The 20,592-nt window shown below is 35.3% G+C and overlaps 2 protein-coding genes across 5 annotated transcripts; one reads left to right on the top strand and one right to left on the bottom strand.

The window, feature by feature from the left end:
- Positions 1 to 2,182: 2,182 nt before the first annotated feature.
- On the top strand, positions 2,183 to 6,552 carry LOC132186874 (uncharacterized). The gene is made up of 4 exons (XM_059600982.1): positions 2,183 to 2,472; positions 3,262 to 3,407; positions 5,854 to 5,972; positions 6,058 to 6,552. The coding sequence occupies exons 1-4, from the start codon at positions 2,258 to 2,260 to the stop codon at positions 6,157 to 6,159; spliced, it is 582 nt and encodes a 193-aa protein (XP_059456965.1). The 5' UTR covers positions 2,183 to 2,257; the 3' UTR covers positions 6,160 to 6,552.
- Positions 6,553 to 9,171: 2,619 nt separating this feature from the next.
- On the bottom strand, positions 9,172 to 20,199 carry LOC132186870 (mitochondrial Rho GTPase 1-like). 4 transcript variants are annotated; one of them, XM_059600975.1, is made up of 16 exons: positions 20,164 to 20,199; positions 19,975 to 20,076; positions 19,555 to 19,780; positions 18,693 to 18,825; positions 17,937 to 18,086; positions 17,287 to 17,463; positions 16,856 to 17,107; positions 15,864 to 15,953; positions 15,632 to 15,687; positions 14,485 to 14,566; positions 13,995 to 14,206; positions 13,827 to 13,896; positions 13,097 to 13,209; positions 10,930 to 11,080; positions 9,796 to 9,982; positions 9,172 to 9,468 (listed from the first exon to the last, which is right to left on the bottom strand). In XM_059600975.1, exons 3-16 carry the CDS (start codon positions 19,770 to 19,772, stop codon positions 9,452 to 9,454), a joined length of 1,908 nt encoding a protein of 635 aa, XP_059456958.1. In that variant the 5' UTR covers positions 19,773 to 19,780; positions 19,975 to 20,076; positions 20,164 to 20,199; the 3' UTR covers positions 9,172 to 9,451. The 4 variants fall into 4 exon arrangements, with proteins under 4 accessions (XP_059456958.1, XP_059456959.1, XP_059456961.1 ...); XM_059600976.1 differs by lacking the exon at positions 20,164 to 20,199 and having other exon boundaries at positions 19,970 to 20,129; XM_059600978.1 differs by lacking the exons at positions 14,485 to 14,566; positions 20,164 to 20,199 and having other exon boundaries at positions 13,995 to 14,108; positions 19,975 to 20,129.
- Positions 20,200 to 20,592: the final 393 nt, after the last annotated feature.

Raw genomic sequence — 20,592 nt, 5'->3', positions numbered from 1 at the left:
ATTCTTTGGATGAAACTGTTTCATGTTTGCCTTCTTTTCCCGTTCAACTTCTCTTGTTTTTATCAGCCATCTTGTTTGACTTTACTTTTTTTTTTCCTTGTTTTTGTTTCTAAGCTTAACGTGGCAACCATGTTTGCATTGTCCCTCTTTGAGCTGCCTCTATTTTCTTTTTCTTTTTTGAGAAACTATCTTTCAAAAATAAAAATATAATAATATTAAGAGAAAAAGTCAATATAATACGTAGATAATTGTTAGACCGACTCTTTCCTTCACCTTGATGAAACAAATCCTCAACATTTTCGCAATGGTCATGGATGATTGTAGTCTTGTAGAACAGCTGCCAATGGATCACCCTAAAAAAACAACGTTGAATTTCCAACAGGAGATCTCCATGGGATTTCCTAACTGTGGATACATTTGCTACAGGTCAAATATTCCATGAAGGTAGCTTAATTGTGTGTGTAGGATAAGAGGCTAAAGTTCTCATGTGTATTTTCTTTGAAACTTCAAAGGACCAAGCACAACTAGAACGTTCAATAAGTTTATTGAGTCAATATTTTTTTATTTATTTTTCATGCAGCTATGGATATACCCAGGAAATGATCATGAAATCTGTCGTCGAGGATACTAATAGCTTAAAAAAAACTAGGCTTTAAAAAAAAGAAAAAAGAAAAAAAAAAGTGATGCATAAGCTTCTGTACGTACATTATGTTGATTTATTATTTAGTATCAAGACAATAACCAATTGCCAAGAGAAATAGCTCACATCAGCAAATCAAGATAGCATTAATAGCAGTGCAAGTTCCAATTCAAATTATAAGCATAGCCGTTATGCTATCCGTGTGGTGTAACTCAAAACACGTGAGAAGCACATACTTTTTTATTAATGTTATAAAAAAACATGTTTATTACATGCTAAGAGATACATGTCACTTTTTAGATTCTAGGTCGTAGGAACCTCCTATAACCTAGTTTGTAGAAAAATCTTGTCCAAAATATTTGATGTACAGGATTTTTTATATATAGACATACAAGCCTCTCTGTTCTATACAAGAGAGAGTTTTAATTACAAATTACAAAGTCAATCTTTCTTGCTTCATTGTCTGAGGCAAAATGTTGATGTGTGTGAGTCAAGGTTCAATGCTTGTTCCAACACTCCTGAGTGGCAGAACGCAGAGCATGGTTGGGAACAAGATTGCAGTGTTCAAGCTTAAGATTTGTCATGGGTGAAGTATCATGGCCACTTTCCAGCCATTTTCTAAAGGCCTCTGCTTCATATGTACATCCGCTGCTTCATATATATATATATATATATATATATATATATATATTTTATGATTATGTTCTGGCCGTAATCCTAGTGTTAAATTTTTTCCTTGACTTACGTTGACATTTTTTTTAAAATTTTTTTTTTTTCTTGTCATTTATGCATCCACTAATTACTATTATTATTATTATTATTTTCATTCCTATCATTTTTAAAAACAATGCACGGGTTTCAAGCTGGTAATAATAATGTGAGGAGTTTTTAGTAATTTTGATTCAATTTCAGTTAGACTGTAATACCTATTTATTTTCCTAATAGAATATTTATTTTGCAGACCAAACAAAGTCTAAGTTCTGTATTATAGAGACCAATTCTAAAAAAATGCATGCTTTTAAAGTTTTGCTATTCATGGCAACATAGTTTACTCTAAAGTTCATAGCTTTTCAAGTTCAATGATGCATTATAATGAAAAAAACCTTTGATGAAATTACAATTTTATGTATTTATATTTTGGTTGAGATAAACACTATAAACATGAATGTTATATATATATATATACTTTGATTTAAAATAAATACAACATATATGTGTGATATCTAAATTAACTCTTTTGTTTTCTTTTGGTATAATATTTACTCAATTGGATAATTTTACTTTATTTATTTATTTAGAAAATTCAATATATATTTGTTCAATAATCTAGATATTAAATCTATTCTATATATAAGGTTGTGATTTGTGATTCACAGCACGCCTCGTGCTAGGCACGCCAGACAGCAAAATTTTTTTTTTAATATTTTAATCAAAAAAAAAAAAAAAAAATTGCCGGCGTGCCGTGTATTTATCTTCACCCCTATATATATATATAAATTATAATTTTAACAACTATAGTAATATACAACAGAAGAATGCACGTGCCATCTCAAACTAGCCATCTGAAAGCGGGTTTGAACCCTGGGTGAGTGAGGTTGAACCCCTAGACGAAGCAGCATGAAATTTCGGTACGCCATGGTGTGCTCGTCGAACCAGAACCGGAGCATGGAGGCGCACTCGCTCCTCAAGAGGGAGGGCTTCGAGGTGTCTTCGTACGGGACGGGGGCTCACGTAAAGCTCCCTGGACCCTCCCTCAGAGAACCCAACGTCTACGACTTCGGTACCCCGTACAAGCAGATGTACGACGATCTCAGGCGCAAAGACTCCGAGCTGTATCCTCTTTAACTTCTTCAGTTTCCCTCATTTCCCCTCTCGTTGTTTGGTTGCTAAGAAAATCATGGAAAGTTAAATTTTGATTGTGTATTGTGTGCTCAGCTGGTAAGGCTTTGAAAGATTGAATAATTTCAAGGAATTAGTGATTCTTTTTTTTTTTGCTTTAAATTTACTCTCACCAGAGCTTGATTAATTATGTGGTAGTTTGTGGAAATTTTACTCATTTTAGGTTTTACAACACTTTGATTAGAACTTGTTGACAATGTTAATGGCCTTAATTTATGCAAATTCGGGATTTTTTTTTTCTTTTATGAATTCAAAGAGAAAAAATTAAGACTAGCTATTGGTATTATGGAAATTTGGATTGAAACTTTTCTTAATAATCCTTTTTATCGATGAGAAATTAGGTTGAAAGCGAAATATTAGTATAAATTATTGTTTCTCTATGGGCATTGGAACTTGATGAAAAATTACAGGACTTTATGTGGAATATGATTAAATTAGATTATTCATGAAAAAAAAAGAAAAGAAGAGGAACAGAACATGTTAAAATTACTCTGTTAGTTTTCATTCGTTATTTGATTTGACACAGTAACATGTTTATGAGAGCTCAAAAGTTGTTAATAACTTCTTGTTTTCTAGCTTTGATTCAAATGCTTTTATTTGTAGAATGCTCTGAGTACAGTGCTTGAGTTCTAGGACAAAAGAATTGAACTGCATGCGTTTATTCTGCATTCTAAATCATGTTAATGTTTGTAAAACAAAGTGGATCCTTGATAAGTGTACAGCTACAAGCGTAATGGCATTTTGCCTATGCTTAAAAGAAATTCAGCAGTCAAATTGGCTCCTCAGCGCTGGCAAGAGAATGCTGCTGATGGTTCCTTTGATGTGGTATTTTCATTTGAAGAAAAGGTTTTCGATATGGTCGTTGAAGGTTGGTATATTCCCTTTCCCATTTTGGTACTTGCATCATATGGATGAATGATATGATAATGGAAAGGATGAGATGATTATAACATTGTCTACTGCTTCCCCAATTGTTTTTGTTTTGTTTTCTGTTTTCTGGCCTTTATTTCTGACTTGTCGGAATATTGATTGCAGCTGTAATTGTTATCGTCTTCCTTGAGTATATTTGTATAAGACTCAATGTTGCTATACTGTAGAACAAAGACAATGTGATAAAGCTAGCAAGTTAATCTCAACTTTCAAATTCGGAGGCGTATTTGAATGTAATCAGTTTGATCTCTATTGCAGATGTAAAAAAATTAAAATGCAGCTAGAATGATTTGTTAAGTTGTATTTCTTGGCTTGGAAAATTTTGTAGAAAGGAAATTGTGAATCTTTATGTCTTGTTACTGAAATTTTGAGGTTCCAATCTAGTAATTGTTTGATGAATTGTCCAGTGTGGGACTTGTAGAAGACCTTTCTTTTCCTTTGTCTAATAAGTTGCCAAATCAGCCTGTACACAAGTGTATTGAATTTTTTGGTTATGAGTCTCTGTCTTAGAAATTTTATCACTAAAGAAGCATATAATTCCATAGATAAAACAAGATTATGTGCTAATGTGCTGACTCCATTGATTATGAAGCACGCAGATTAAGATATCAGAAACTTGTTGATGTAGGATGGATTGCTCTGCTACCAAATTGATGCAGGATGGTTTACAGATTAAAGCCTCATTATGGTTAGGGCTTTTTCAGGGGTACTTCAGCTTTTAAAAAGTAGAAGCTAGTATCTTCTTAAGTAAGCTAATTTTGCTTTAGCTTTCTGCCAATCTTGTGAAGCTGCTTGGGCTATTTCTCAAATCAGTTGCAATCTCTCATATTATGAAGATGCTTCAGCCCTCCCAAACTGACTCCAAGTACAGTTTCCTTGGATTTGTTGCATGACTGACTGATGTCTTGGAAAAATTTTGTTTTGAGTTTTGAAGTGTAGAAGAATAGATTTACAGTTTAGGCTCAACGTTAAAGGCTGGTAAGTCACAGAAAAGGGATGTAGCAGGAATTTCCTGACTGCAATTAATTTATGAGTTTTGGTTGTTAGGATTGAAGGCTTCAGGCAAAAAGAGGCTAGGGTAGAAAATGGAAGGTTTATAATGTTCAAATTTTATACTCACAGCAGATTTAAATTTCAGAGAAGAAGAGAAAGAGAGGAAGAAAGTAAATTCCAGGGAATTAGATGGCCTTGTGGGCATCAGGCCTAGACTCCCTATGAATCACAGCAAATTTAAAATTGTGTCACACAATCCTCAATCGCCATAGATTGCTAGAGAAGTTCTCTAAAACTTGCTCTCATTGTGCGAGTAGAGTTGCATAGATTCATATAGGTCTGTGGCACTCCTCATTCTAATAGTTTGAGTTCCGAAGTATGGAATTTGGAATCTTTTGATTACCAAAACCAATTTAAAACTAGTGTAGACTGGAAAAAAAAAAAAAGGGAAGTCCAAGAACATGTGTAGATCCAAATAAGATCCATGGACCCCTACTGCTGCTCATGTACAGAAATCTGAACTTGAGAACAATTAGACAGAACTGTTGGCCTATTAACAAAAAGGAACTTGAAAATAAGACTCAGTACTAACTAGACAAGACATAGGCCCTGTATCGATTTTCAACTTTAACTTCTAATATATTCTGGTTTTAAATCTTGCATGTTATTACTTATCAAAAAAAAAAAAAATCTTGCTTGTTATTGATCTGCTCATTCTCTGCATGAAATTTATTAATTTGTGGCGTCAAATTATTTAATCTATATTTCAATGGCTTTTTTGTTGAAGCGCCTCTCTTTCAAAAGAGCAACAAAAACCACCATGTTTACATTCAATTTTGACAGCTTATGAAGTCGTTACCAAGAACCAGCATATTGTGTTTCTATTAAAGTGAAAAGTAAAAAGGGAGGTATAACCTGTGGGAGGGAGAGTTTGGAGTGGGGTAGTCACCTTGGTGTAGCCTACTAAAAGTAAAAAGAGAATATCTTTATGTGATTTGGAGAATGTTACTTTCATTAATCCTTTGTGCTGGAATTTAGTTATAATCATACAAAGAATCATATAGATTTTGAGTGGAACTTTGAACTTTTAGTCCAAGCCCTAAAAAACTATTGGTGATAGTACTAGCCTATCGATTTGAGTAATGGTATACACCACACTTTTATTCCAGTTTATTTAGTCCAAGCCCTAAAAAACTATTGGTAATGGTACTACCCTAATTTTTTTAAAGTGAGAGAGATTTGATTTATTCCGAATTCTTGAGTTCAGAATGAAAGAGTTTGCTTCTACTGTTAAGAGTAGGGTAAATTTGGATACCTACAAAGACACATGTTAGCTCCTGTGAATAATTATTCTTCTTACGCCTGTCTGATCACCATGTAACAATTTGCAGATCTTCACAACCGGGATCATGTTCTTATGAAACCTGTACTAGTGATCAACTTGGAGGTAAAAGATAACCACGAGGAGGCGGCCATAGGAGCTCGGCTTACTTTAGATCTGTGCCAACAGGTCTGTATCTGCCATGTTTTATGCTTGTTATATATAGTTTGTTATATATAATGATAAGCTTTCTAAGGGTATTTTGTATACACAGATTGAAGTTGCAGAGTCATGGGAAGACTCGATTGATGATATAGTGGCTGATTTTGAGAAACAGCATCGGCGGAAGCTATTGTATAGCATTTCCTTCTATTGAAGACGTCAAGAAATAAGAATACACTAATAGAATTCTACCCTCACCAAATCTTTTTAACCTCCAATTTTTCCATTTTCAATGGAAGATTAGTTCTGTGTCGCATGAAACTTAGAAGTTTCTGATCTTGTACTGCTGCCTGTTCATTAGAGGTTATGTAGCAAAAAAAAAGTGAGCCCAAAACCGGCAAAAAAAAAAAAGCCCAAAAAAAGTGGTTAGTAAAAAAACAGTTATTCGGATGCGGTTAACCGTTAACCAGACGGTTAACTGCCTAGCGTTTAGCGGAGGCGGTTAATAACTGCCTAGGCAGTTGTGGTTAGCGGTTTTAGCCACTAACTGCTAACAGCAATGGCCTTTTCACCCCTATTACAAGTTGATGTAGCAATTTATGTTGAATGTCATGTCAACTGGTGTGACATGGGTGTGATAAATATGTTTGTGTGTGAAGAGCAGGGGTGGAAGCATGCATATGCCAAACATTTTGAAAATGTTATTAAAATATAATTTTTTATAAATTTATTCCTACAAAATTATATTTTTGCCCCTTTTTCAAAAATTTCTTTTAGTTTTGTCCCTCCAAAATTATATTTTTACCCCCTTTTAAAATTTTCTTTTAGTTTTGCCCCTTCTTTCAGCTTTAAAAAATTGAAAATGCCCCAATTTAATTAGTGACTTTCAATTCGCAACATTATGTTGGCTTGACTTTAGTGTTTATGGGAGTTCCAAGTGATCTCGTTAGGAGAAAAAGTTCACAGTAAATGTACTTCTTTTTTTAATCCTATAGATCTTTTTATTTTATTTATTTATTTATTTTTTAAACATAACTTTTGTATGCAATAATAACTTACAATTTACTATGAAATTAAATTTGAAACTTATCTATATTTATTTTAGATAAATATACACAATTACACATATAAAGAGATCTATATGTATCTATGTGGTTATATATTCAGGTAAGTTTGTCTCTTCATAATGTAAATCCTGGGTCCGCCCTGGTGAATAGTAGCATTATTCTAACATATTGAGCCTCATCAAACAAAGCTGATGTGTTACTGTAGTTAAAGCAGACAAAGGTGATTATAAGGAGTCTGCCCAAGTGCGTGGTCCTTTTCAGAGCCTCTCTCAATTATATGCTATGTTTCTATTGCAATTGGGATAGGTAATTATAGGGAATTTGCATAGACTTCGTGATTAGAAGACCTCAAATGATTAAAGATCCCCTAGGATTAGCATTGTTGTTTGAGACAAAACACAACTTTGCCAATAAAACAAAAAGAAAATAGAAGAATGTTGATTGGTATTGGTCTAAACAGTGACTAATTTCTTTGGCGATTACCTGGGCATTACATGGCATTACATGCTTCAAACACAAACAAGTTAGGAAGCAAGAAAAAGTCTTCCTTTTTCCTTGGTGCATCTTAAACATGCTATATGGTACGAGAAAATCTTCCATGTAATAATCTCTCTTGGATTGTCATTTCACAACACCATTGAAAGACATCTTTGTAAAACACATCCAGTTCATTATGTGTAACCCACGATGGAGGAAGCAACATCATCACTTACTCTGGTTTGCATCTCATTGACCTTCTTAGCCCCTCCATGTCATTGTCATCTTCCTCGTCCTTTTTGCCCTCATTGCCGGCACCCCAGGTGATCATAGCCGACCGGCCTCACCTCTCAAAAACCTTGTTATTGGATTTTTTTTTTTTTTTTTTTTTTTTTAAAAAAAGAAAGGGTTGCAGGGAATGACTTTTCTCATTCTTAATTCAAAAGGAAGAGAGAATGGGTAATCCTAAAAACGAAAATGGGATGAGCTTCCCAACAACAGACCAAAACCATCAATTTGAGCCCCAACTTAGAACCATCAACATCAACAGGAAAGAGGATGAAGCTGAAGATGCACTGTCAAAGTCTGAATCAAGGACGGTAGAAGAGAGATGAACCAACACAAATTCGGTTATAAAAGTCTCTGCATCTGGATCTAACCAATACAGCACAAGGAGACAATAACCCACAACAAAAAAACAACAGAAATACATAAGAAATAAACAAAACACAGCAAAACAACCACTAAGAAGCAGCAGCAGCCACAACAGAGAGGACGAAACTCACTGGACGGCGCGTGGGAGACACGCTCTGGCGAGTGGGACCCACGCGCCCGTGCGTTGTGGACAAAATGGTGTGAGGAGGGCGGTGACAGTGAGTTGGGATGATAACGAGCACAGTGGATATGCGCGTGGGTAGAAGAAGTTGGTGAAATAATTCCCTTTTGTATTTTTGATATCGTTCTGTAGAGCACTATGCTTAAGTTGTTTTATAACAAGATACGCTCGTTTTCTCTCTCAAAAGAAAAAAAAAAAAAACTTATGACATGTATAAACTAATTAAATTTGAAAATACAATAAAACGGTCTTCATGCAGGATAAAATTAATAATCCAAAAAAAGTAAGCACCAATAAGGGAGACGATGGGCCAACTTATCGAGGAATTTAAATTATAATAATTTCTGGTAAGCCAATCTATGTGGCTGACTTTTGAACATGGGTCACGCTTGTTTTGCAAACAAAGGCTATTATTGACTTTTAAAGAGCATTCAGTGGCTAGCTACCAACCAAAATCACGCTTTAAAAAAGAAAGAAAAAAAAAAAGAAAAAAGTAAAAGAAGCTGACTTTTTTTTTTTCTTTGATCAAGTTATGTGACACATTGAATACGGTAGTGGACTATCTTTCAAGTTTCAACTAATTGTGCTTAGAAAAAAAAAATGTTTAAACTAAATGTGTTTATTGGGTGTAGCCCAACAAGATGTCCATGTGACCCCAATATATGGGGCATATGACTTTGCAATAATTTCAAAAAACATGATAAGGAAATCCAAATAAATGCACATGCCCAGTGGGTGAAAGGAAACATACATGCGACTGTATGCACAAGGCTTTCATTCGGTAAGCCAAAAACACAAAGCTTTGGAAAACACAAATCTTAGAAAATGTTTCTCATCTATTGGCTGAAATGACACCTGAAGTGCGTATATGTATTTCTTTCAGTAGTCTTTTTACTCTTAATACTCTAGTTCTAAAAATTGGAAAAGCAATAAGCCCCCAACAAAGTGATCCCCAAAAAAACAAAGATGGCTCATATATCAGTCTCCCATCCCCCAGATTTACAAGCCTGGCCAGATATATACAGTTTTAGACATTTAGGCAGAACGCAAAAGCTGCACCAGTAATAGTATGATGCTGCGCCCAATTCACAGTTCACTTTCAATGATCTGATACCCACATGTGAAGTTCACACCATCACACAATCTGCAAGATACAACTAGGATTAACAACCCATAAAGAACGCTAATGGGACTAAATTGTAATCATGTATAAGAATGTTACAGCACTAGATATAGGTTTGCCAGAATTAATCTTCTTGTAGGTCAACAATAGCCTTTCTATGATACCATGACATCATCCAACTTAAAAAATCAAGGATCTCTATGTGATTTACCAGGGAATAATCTTTGTATTTTGAGGTTGTGAAAATTAGATATTAGTTATTGTCGCAGTAAAAATGACAATCCATTAGAAACAAGAAGCCAACAGATTCAAGGACTTCTATAAACAAAAAAGATCAACATAACATACCCGAAAAGTCCACAACTGTGCGGTCTATAAGTTTCTGGTATTGCTCGAGGCTTCTTCCGGCTTCAGTTTGAGGAATGCTCAAATGAGGGTGTTCTGCAGCACTTACAATCCTAAGAAATACATTATTGAGATCACCAAACTTTGTACTGATAGGTATGGGAGCCACTATTCCCATGTCCTCACTAACCTACAAAAGCAAAATTGCATTGGTAATATGCAAGACAATTTAGGGCGAAAGAGATGCTATTATTATATACAATATAACAAATACGATTAACAAAATACTGTCATGTACAGAATTAACGGTCAGCTGAAAACAATCTTACTCTCACAATCATCACCTCGATCATAACATGAAGCAAAAGATTTAACAGTCCTTAAGTACATGTATTTTCATAGTTGTGCACAAAAACACATGGAACATATCTAAATATTTAGATGTCATTTTTCAACCAAAGCCATAGGATGCCTGAACTAGGGAAAATGTTGTCCAAGAATCTCAAGTTGCAACTTGAAACTAATATTACTCTAATAGATTTATGAAGTTTGTTCAATCAATTTTATTTTATTTTATTTTTTTATATTACGATTGGTACTTTTTCCAAAATGTAGAACTTAGGCTACCTTGTCCAAGTTTTGAAACTTCACCATTCAGTTAACTTGTCTGACCAATTTTTCCTGCCAAACTACCAGAAAAATCAGAAGGCAGATTTTACTAGTGAACAAACACTGGAATGTAATTATATGGACCCATTCACTGGACTTTGGAGAGTGTTAATTTTGTTTATTGTTTAGTGATCTTGTCTTTAGTCATATTTGTCATGTAAACTTTGTAATATTTTTGTTCCAAATTTAGAATTGGGAAAAATCTTGTCCACGGATGTAAAGTTGCAAGATGTAACTAATACTAATCAATTTGTATTAAAGAGTTTGTCTAGCAAATTTAATATTATTATTACCACCAGGGAGAAACAACCTACATGAACAAGCACTGGAACACCAACGAGCCGACTATCGAAGCCATTATGTTCAGAGCAAGCAAACAACTAAACATACTAAAAATAATTTTTGCAGATAATGGAGCTTGCATAATAGAACATGAAGGATATTCTAGTCACTGGAAAAGATAAGTACCCTAGTAGAATTAAGTCTGGCCATGGAAAATGAGTCCAGATCATCTTTAGCTGCCACAATGAGGCAAGGAACCTCAAAACCAGTATCTTTACCATGACTAGCAACTTCTACCAGCAACTCAGTTGCTCTCTCCCATGATAACGCATTAGAACTGTGAGAGTAAAATGTATCAATCCTCAGAAACTCCTACATACAAATGCAACTGTGAAAATAGTACAAGTATATATATATATATGTGTGTGTGTGTGTGTGTGTATTTAAAGAAATCTTAAGTTCATTTGTCAATAGTTAGTAGCTTCCAAAGTGACGGTCAGAACCCACACGCATGCATGAGCCCAGAATGCTGAGAAATGTTACAATCTAAAAGAGTTTTAAAATTTAATTATAATGAAGCAAATCCGCATATAGTCTTTCTCAATTTATTTTACATTCATATATCTGTTTGGGTGCTGAGAAATGTTAAAGAAATGGAAAGAAAGAGAAAGAAAGTAAGCAATTTTTTATTTTTTTATTTTATTTTTTATGTTACTATTGTTTCTAGTTTCCAAGAAAAGATTGACAATCCTTCCCAACTCAGCTGAGTGGTTGGCTCAGATGAGCCTTTAGCTCTCTTGGGTCACAGAGGCAGAGGCAATTTAGATAAGGGGAAAGGAATTGCTTTGAAGAGAATGATGGGTGTGAAGTGGGTGATGTGGATAGGAATAATTCTTTGTTAATGTATCTCCATCTTGCTTGGAAATGGAAGTGTTTTCTAAGGAGGAGCCCATTCCTTTGAAATCATGTCTCCAGTCTGTTAATAAGAAAAGAGCAAGAGCTAAATATTTATCCTGGGTGCTACAGACTGTGAAAGAAGTTTGTCACATTGTGGGGATTTCATTTGCGGGTTTTGTTTATGGCCTTGTTTATGGCCATTGACGCGAGTTATTCCCAAAAGCAGCTGGCTTCTTATTCCAATTTTGTTAATAAGTAGACAAGGTTATCTTGTTCCATCAACTATGACACAAAAGGTGGTAGCGCTAGTCGTGGCAGAGGCAAAGGGAGGGTTTTGATTGGTTCTTTATGAAGCCCAAGCTGTTATCATGGAATGTGAGAGAGTTGAAAGGAGTTAAATGCCTAAGTCGAAAACTTGCTCAAGACAGTGGAAGGAGTATATTATTTGTTTGCAGGAAACTAAATTAGAGTTTATTTCCAGTTGTGTTGTGCGTAGTTTCTAGGGTCGTCAACAGTTGGACTAGTGTTATTCATCTTCTAGAGTGGCCTTCGGTGGTATCTTGCTTATGTGGGATAGGAGGGTTGTGGAGAAAATTGAGGAGTGTGTGGGGAGTTTACAGTTGGCTGCTCGTTTCTAAATGTCGTTGATGGTTTTTCTAGGGCTTTTGCGGGTGTATATGGGCCTAATTTTGATTGTGATAAAAGGTTTTTATATGAAGAATTGGCTGGCTTGATTAGTTGGTGGATCATTCTGTGGTGCATTGGGGGAGACTTTAATGTCACTCAATTTCCTAGTGAAAGATTGGGTGAAGTTAGTTTTTTTCCTGCTATGATGGAGTTCCCTGACTTTATCTTTCACCAATGACTCATGGATACCCTTGTAGGAGGGTCTTTTACGTTGTCAAACAAGCAGGATCCCCCTTCTTGGTCAAGAATAGATAGACTTCTTGTTTTTCCGGAATGGGAAGTCCAGTTCTTGATTTGTCTCAAAACAGGTTGCCTATACTTATAGGGAAAGAAATTATTGGTGTTTTGAAGACCACAAGAGGTCAGTGGTGGATTTAAAGTTTTTCTTTTTTAATACTCTTTACCAGTGGGCAGGTGCTTTAGACTTTCCTAATGTGCTTTCTTTACATGATTTTTTTGACTGTTTATTTTCTTTTTAGTTAGGTGTTTCTCTTTTATACTTCTTGTGTACATGAATTGCACCATTTGCATTTTAATGTTATTTCAACTCCTTATATAAAAATAAAACACCCCATGCATAGCTGAAGTTATAGGCCAGTATTAATGTATGGCATTATATTGAAATATCAAGTTCGGAAAAGCCAAACCAAATTAGAGAAGAAACAGCTGAATTTGGAAAGTGAGAAAGTTAAGCACTAATTTAACAAACGAGTGTTATTGTGATTTGTGCTATACTTAAATACAACAACTATAAGAGTCCGTTATTCACCTGTCATGAACAAACACTGCTACATCACAAGCAGCCAAAGATTCTTTATCTAAAAGCATTTTACTCACTCCGTCTTCAGGTATCTCTCTCAATACAAGGGTCTTTTTTGTTCCCTGCGAAGAAAATAACAAACAAATATTCAGACAAAGGGGTGGGATATGAAAAGATTAACAATTACAGCAACTGGGACGAACGTACAGCATTTTGATTTATGCAAAAGAAAGAACAAGCATAAGAGAAGTGGAAAAAATTTCCATCTAGTGATAAACTAAACCACAAATTCCAATCAGATATGAAGATTGCATAGAGACAAAACCAATGACTTCATGTCGCCCCTGCCTCAAGAAACAAAGAAAAGGTTTCTTTGTGAAATGTCATCCACGAATCAGTCGTAAATTAATTGAAGCTACAGAAATTCTCTTAAACTTGCTATTCTGTTGCCCTCTAAAAAGCTTACAGGAAAGTTACATACTACCTATAAAAATGGACAGACCAAGAGTCACCATCGGGAAGAGTTAATTCCACACACAGATTCAAATTGTTAAAGCAAACAAATTATGGCTTAACATAACTCAGAATCTAGGTTCGAATGCATCTACACAAGGACAATATTGCAACTTCTACAGAATGCACAGCAAGTATTAGTATAGATTTTATTTGATAAGTCCAATGCCCATGCATAGCGCGTGCTCAACAGGAATTTCAAGGTGCGTGATGGAATAACACTCACAATAGGTTCATCTACAACGTTCACCGCATAATGATCTTCAATGGTTGAAGTATATTTATCAGAAAAAGGCCTGCATTTCACAATTCATCAACAACAAATGTTATATTACTTCATCACAAAAACTAAATTAATGAGAAGTATTAGATTTAAAAGGATGACTCGGAATACCTTCCAAGAAAAGAATTCAACAGTGCAGACTTTCCGGCCTTCTTGGGTCCAAAAACAAAACACTGGAAAACATTTCTGTCTGTCTGTTGCTTCTTGCGATCCAAATGCCTTTTTCTAGTCACACGGAATGCAGATGAAGGATCACCAGGATAGTTGAGGTATATCATATTCTCCATGCTCAAAGCTGGGTCTAGAAGTGTCATAAAGGCCCACTGAAACCACACATATTTCTTACAAAGTTAAGCACAGGTTACTAGAGAAAAGAAGAATAGCTATTGTTTAAGAAGATTGTATATTCATAAACGTTTTAAGAACTGAAAAATGTATGTATGGCATAAGTGCAAAACTTTAAATATTAATAAATGGGTAAGATAGCCAGATTGAGATCATAATTAGTTGGTAGATTGATTTAAAAAATTCCAAACCCCCACTCAGAATTTTTTTTTATTTTTTTTAAAAAAAAGGGCAAAAGAAAGACTGAAACGCATACCATTGACAAAAATCCATCAAGAGAGAACCCTCCAAATGCATTTGTCCGTGCAGCATCCAGGTATGGCTCTCTCTCCCAAGGACTGGCAAAAGAAGTATGTCAAACATCCAAACGCTTTTGCGGCTAATCATTCTAGTTCATCCAAAAGCTTTTGCGGCTAATCATTCTAGTTCATAAAATAAATAAATTAAATACTTAATCATGGACCAAAAATCCCATGAAATATTACAAAACCTCGCAAGCGGCTAGAGGAGGAGCAGACGAGGATGAGAAGACGGGAAGAAGGGGGGGGAATGTGTCACATAGATAAGATGCATGGACATATCCATGTCAGCTTTGTAGCAGATTCAAAGAGAGATTGAAGAATGTCCAACTAATAATTACAAAAGAAGAGAAGCAACAGGAAGAGAGCACCATAAAATAATAAGTACTGAGAAGAGGCCTATATTTACAATGGAAACCAAATAATTAGATTTTCACCAAAAAGCTTTTAAAAGACAAGTAGACGCAAATAAATACATATAATAATAAACAGAAAATAAAAAATTTAAAATTTAAAACAACTCCACGTTATCAAAAATAAATAAAAAACTTTCTTACCTTCTGGCCAAAAAGAAAATAGCTCCGCAGCAACCAGGTTCCAAACATTAATATATTGATACAACAAAATTCAAAAAAACTAAATATTTGTGCAATTTTGAAATTTCCATAAAACAATTTTAAAAAGATTAAACAAAAGATGCTAAAATTCATTTTCGACGCAACAGACACCCGATTGTCTGCCTGTGCATGTTAATGAATAATGCATCTTACATATCTGTTAGCCATGTAGCATCACTTCAACAAGTAACCAAGCCATGAAAAGATAAGTTAACTACTTTACCCATCTTTAAACATTGTGAAGCTACTATGACCAATAATGACTTAAAATTGCCATAAGATGCATTGGTAGCGAAATTGATGGGGATTATCATGCTGAACCGCTTGATAAACAAAAACCAAAGGATTGAAAGCCATGCAGATTGATCAAGTGAACATGAAGGTGAACAGGATTTCTCACAGTAAAGAAACATAAGAGTTGTGACAAAGTAACAAAGTAAAACAAGCCAAATAATATTAAAAGATATTAATGAGAAAAAAAAAATACCTCTCTGCAGCAGTAGAAAATATATCGTCAATTTCATGAGATCCCAGCTCCCCATCCTACTAGGCAAAACAAATATTGATCATGATTTTAAAAGGTAAGAAGTTGGTAAACTATTTAGCTATTTGAACAATTGTAGTCTATCATAGTAATACTGATTACAGAAATTACATTAAAAGCTTATTAACAACGGAATTGGAAATCAAGTACTCATAGAGCAAAGAAGAACACATACACGAGTAACACATAGAGTATTGCTATTATGCAATTCCAATTCAACAATTCCCCTCAGGTACTCAATGGCTTCATTTGTCAGCTCCACACTCTACACAGATGAGAACCAACAGTAAGCATTTTAAACAAACATTGTATGACTCAGAAAAATGCAACAGTTTCATTTGCAGGGTTTTGAATGGGTTGGGGAAATATAAGATTTGTATATTATTACATGATATGTTTGTGCGTGAGAGAAAGAGATTATGTTATATATCAAATCTGAATTGAGTTGTGTTTAAAGAACTTCAAACTCCATGCAGATGGGGGGAGATCATGGTGGGAAACAACTCAGAAGCAAACTAAAATAGGTCTAAAGCAAGCCCAAGCCTCCAAAAGTTTTTCCAAGTAGGATCCTAGTATACAATTTAAAATGCAGAGAACTCAAGGTCAAACTGATTGCATGCATCATAGCATGATTTGAAGCCCAGCCCCAGCTGAAGCCAGGCCAACCATTTGACATCACCAGAAAGAAGGATAACACCAAGTTCTGCCATCTACAACTATGAAAACAGACAGACAAATCATATTCCTAAAAAAGGGTCTAGTGCATAAAAACGTTTAATGAACAGCACTAGCATAGTGACAGCTAAAATCCATCCCTAGAAATTACACAACGTTGCTGCAATTATTAAGTTAACATAAGGGTTCACATATACTTATCAATCAATATGCATATAAAGGTTCACATTAGCACCACCTGCAAGAATACATGTTTGACGGGGTTCTACCACTTCTCAGAAATTCATTTTGTTCTAGCAAATTGTAGTAGGGATTACGGCTTAGTTGAGTTGAGTAAGAACTTTTTTTCTTTCTATATAATTGAAAACTTAACTACCTTCCCTTCACTTCCCTTAAATAAATAGATGATTTCAGCATATAATAAATCATTTATCATTTCAAGCAAAGCCATTGCTATTATAATGATTGTAATTTCCCCCAACGTTATATTACCTGATCAGGAGCTCGTTTGAAAGACGATGGGATGAGATCCTCTGCAAGTTTGATATCATTATTGTATCCAAATGTTCTTAGCACAGTCCACATTGCATCAGTTTGCCCATTTTTTATGAATAGTGTATGAAGAAAGAGGAAGCCCATCAAAGTAAGCCCACGTTCATCGACTCCTTCAGGCAGTTGTTCTGCAACAACGCACTTAACACCTACTATTTCAGAAGGTTGTAATGGAGAATTCATACATTTGACCTGTATACAAGTATTATTAGATCCATCATTTATCTTCAGTAGAAAATACCATGATTTGATAGATGAGAAACTTGTTATTAGCAAGTATTACAAGATCATTCCTGAAGTGTCAGGAACAGCATATTTGGACATAAAACACAATTCAGGACAAAAGTCGCAAACATGGAAGCAAAAGAAACCTGAAAATCATTCAACTCTGCATCACTGAGGGCACCATCCCTATCATGGTCACAAAGAATAAATATCCGCTTCAAGGCTCGAACACATCTGGGCCTCAAAACCAGTGTTTTGTGATTAAGTAGTGGGCCTGTTGGATTAAGCACAGCTTTTTGTGCACAGTAGAAAACTTCAGGGATCTACAAATAAAAACATTTCAACAGTAAACTCAAAAAATTAGAAGGAAAATGCAAGAATCAAATTATTTCAGTAAACTCAAAAAAAAAAAAAAAAAAAAAAAAAAATCCGAGAAAATCAGAAAATAGTATGTGCGCATCATTTCAGTATAGTATTATATTTATATCCATGAGTAAGTTGCTCAGTAGAAAACTTATGTTTCAACAAGTATTTTTGTTTCACACAACAAATTATAGCTGCCTGAAGACCCCAAAGTTTTACCAAATACTGAACATGAATATGGTGATAAGTGTTGGAATTCAAACATAATGAGGCTTTACTACTGTGTCTCTAACAATAAAAACAAATTTGCAGTGCTACCTAGGATATAGTAAAAGATTTGACAGCATGACCACAGAGGAATTCAACAACACAGGTAAAAATTCATTAAAAGAGTAAACAAAGACAGACAGAAAAGTGCACCAATAAACAATACCCGTCGTAGTTTAAGTGCCGAACATTCAATGCCAGTGTCAATCTCCCGAAATTGTTCCGTTATTGGAGACATCACCCGCTCCAGGCTCACATTCTGGTTCTCATCTTTCAAATCCAGCTTACAACCTACCACTATAACCGGGACTTTCACCTGCTCACAGATTTCACACGACATAAAAATAGAGTCAAAGTCATGGTGGCCCCATGTATTGCTAAGGGAAACAAATTCCAAAAACCCAGAAAACAAGAAATCCATAGGGACACGACCTTTGAGACGCCATAGACGTGAAAATCCATGGCAACTAAAAAATGTGGTGGAATCACACAAAAATACACACAGGGAGAGAGGTGGATTGTGTGGGATGCAGTTTATATGGTTGTGTTTTGTGTTCTCTTATTGTTTGGTAAGCTTTTTGTTTTTACTGATTTTGTGTCAAGTGTGTTTTGGTGTGTAAATAGATTTTTGAACAAATAGTAGTTTTCAGAATCATTTTAGTGTGAACCAAACAATGACATTTTTTTTCATCATCAATTTTATGATGTCAACTAAACACTGAAAACCCATTAGTTTTCCAAGAAAACATTTTTATGAAAATATTTTACATCAAAAAACATTTAAGGTCAAAACATCGGAGCCTTAAGATTTCCATAAGAGCATGTCTTACTTTAAAAAAGAAAAATGTCCCTGCGTGTATTTTCCATGAATCAACGTTTACAGAAGGAAAATGAAAACTGAACGTTAATGAAGGATAGAGACCTCTAGTTTGCAGAGTTTTGGAAGCCAGAAAGTACTCAATCGATCAAGCGTTGAAGGCTCATCACACGCATAAGTAAACACAACTGCATCAGCCTGCTTCAATTCTTCAGCAACTTTATAATCATCCACTACACTGATTGAGAAAAACAGGAAAAAATCAAAATTCAATATTAAACTGGAAAAATTAGTGCAAGAAGCTGAAACTTCTACGTTTTTTCTGCTTCCAACAAGCTAATTGTACCAGGAACAGTCAAATAGAAGCTATAGTTTTCTTATGGCTTATATAACAATTCAGAACCCTACTAAATTTTCTTTTCTGCATTTTGTCAGCAATAAAACTGTGCCTCCGAAAAAAGATAAATTCATCAAGTAAAATTTTGACTCCCATACTCTATGTTATTTGTTTTCAGAAAACGGATGGTTCCATTAGGAAGCCCACGAGATTTCCACTTTGTAAAATGCCTCAAAGCCTCTTCGCAACTCCAAACTCTAGCTTAAGCCCAAAAGTCGATTAGGACTCAATTCTAGTTTTCTCGGTGACCAAACAATGAAGTAACTACCACTTAGATTTTTACCCATTCAAACCCACCCAATTTCACATTCTCTCCTGAATCATAAACAAATAAAAGTGTATTCCTCCTACGGCCAACGCTTTAAAAGAAAGGTCCAAAGGCCTCAAGTCAGCATTGGCCTCGGTATGTATTTCCTTTCTTCTCAGCAACCATACAGTGGTTTCGAATAAAGCAAGAATAAACTGAATCTCACACAATGATATAAGGCAACATTTACAATCAACACCTATGATAACACCTTTCTTTTCTTCTCTTTTTCTACACTTTCTCATAAACCAAACAGAGCATACCGAGACGAAGTGTCGATGATCGTGATAGGCACAAAGTCGGAGAAGAAATTATCGGGCAGCCTAGTTGGCGGCAACACCGGCGGCACATTTGTTATGAATTTCTTGGCTTCCACCGTTGCAATTAGGCTCGATTTCCCGGTGCCTCGGTCGCCAGCAACCACTATTCGTATCCCTGTCTTGGTGTAAGGGTTCGTACCACTAGCTGAAACTTTCGCCATTGAAGACTCTGCAAAGCAAAGCAAAACCCCCCAAAATAAAAATAAAAACAAAACGTGAATAGTAAGGAATGAGTAGAGAGGAAGATTAGGGGAAATAAAAACAAAAATCCCAGTGTTTGAGGAGGTTGAAGAGTGTGAGGGAGGTGATGGCGCGGAGGTAAATAAACGAGGACTCTGGGGGTGAAGATTATTGATACCTTACCTTATCTGTTCTGATGGAGCTTGAAGAAGCCGTCTGAAAACCCTAGCTATCGTTTGGGAAATCCAAGCGCGACGAAGCTTCAGACTGAGCGAAACTATCAACCTAAAGAAACAGAAAAAAACAAATCAGTTAACGGTTATGATCGCACCGGCTGGTATTTATAGGCGACTCTGGTAGACTGCTAGTTACTTGGTGGGCACGAGATTTTGGTATCTTACTGCGTTGTACTCGTAAGAAAAAGCGGGAAATCTTTTTTCTTGTTTGAAAACCTTTCAAGCTCCAAAAACGCTTGCTGACGTGGCTCCGGGAATATCACTCTAAAAGCCACATCAGGACGTCTAGATGGCGGTCCAGCTGACAGTGCTCTCGTGTTGGATAAGATTCTTGAAGTCGACTTTAAAACTAAAACAGGTGGGTGTTTTTACGACTCATCGTTTGATCACTTAAATGAGCTAATATCTAAAACCTAACACAATTTACCAGTATTTTGCCTTTTTAAGTGTTTGATTGTGCAACTACAAATTGTTAGGGGTGAATCACACTAATCGCTAACTGCTTTTAAAGGCAGTTAAGATAAACCACTAATCGCCTAAGCGATTATGGTTAGCTTTTAGGTTT

Source organism: Corylus avellana, chromosome ca7 (genome assembly GCF_901000735.1).
Source record: "Corylus avellana chromosome ca7, CavTom2PMs-1.0".
Taxonomy (NCBI): Eukaryota; Viridiplantae; Streptophyta; class Magnoliopsida; order Fagales; family Betulaceae; genus Corylus; species Corylus avellana.
Note: the sequence above shows the minus strand (reverse complement) of the source record. Positions and strands in the feature narration are given on the sequence as shown.

Coding starts and splice junctions, on each gene's coding strand:
- LOC132186874 (XM_059600982.1), top strand. CDS start 2,258: ATGAAATTTCGGTACGCCATGGTGTGCTCGTCGAACCAGAACCGGAGC. Junction 2,473..3,261: donor AGGCGCAAAGACTCCGAGCT/GTATCCTCTTTA, acceptor ATAAGTGTACAG/CTACAAGCGTAATGGCATTT. Junction 3,408..5,853: donor TTTCGATATGGTCGTTGAAG/GTTGGTATATTC, acceptor AACAATTTGCAG/ATCTTCACAACCGGGATCAT.
- LOC132186870 (XM_059600975.1), bottom strand. CDS start 19,772: ATGGCGAAAGTTTCAGCTAGTGGTACGAACCCTTACACCAAGACAGGG. Junction 18,826..19,554: donor ATCATCGACACTTCGTCTCG/GTATGCTCTGTT, acceptor TTTCTCAATCAG/TGTAGTGGATGATTATAAAG. Junction 13,210..13,826: donor ACGTTGTAGATGAACCTATT/GTGAGTGTTATT, acceptor TTTTCTTCGCAG/GGAACAAAAAAGACCCTTGT.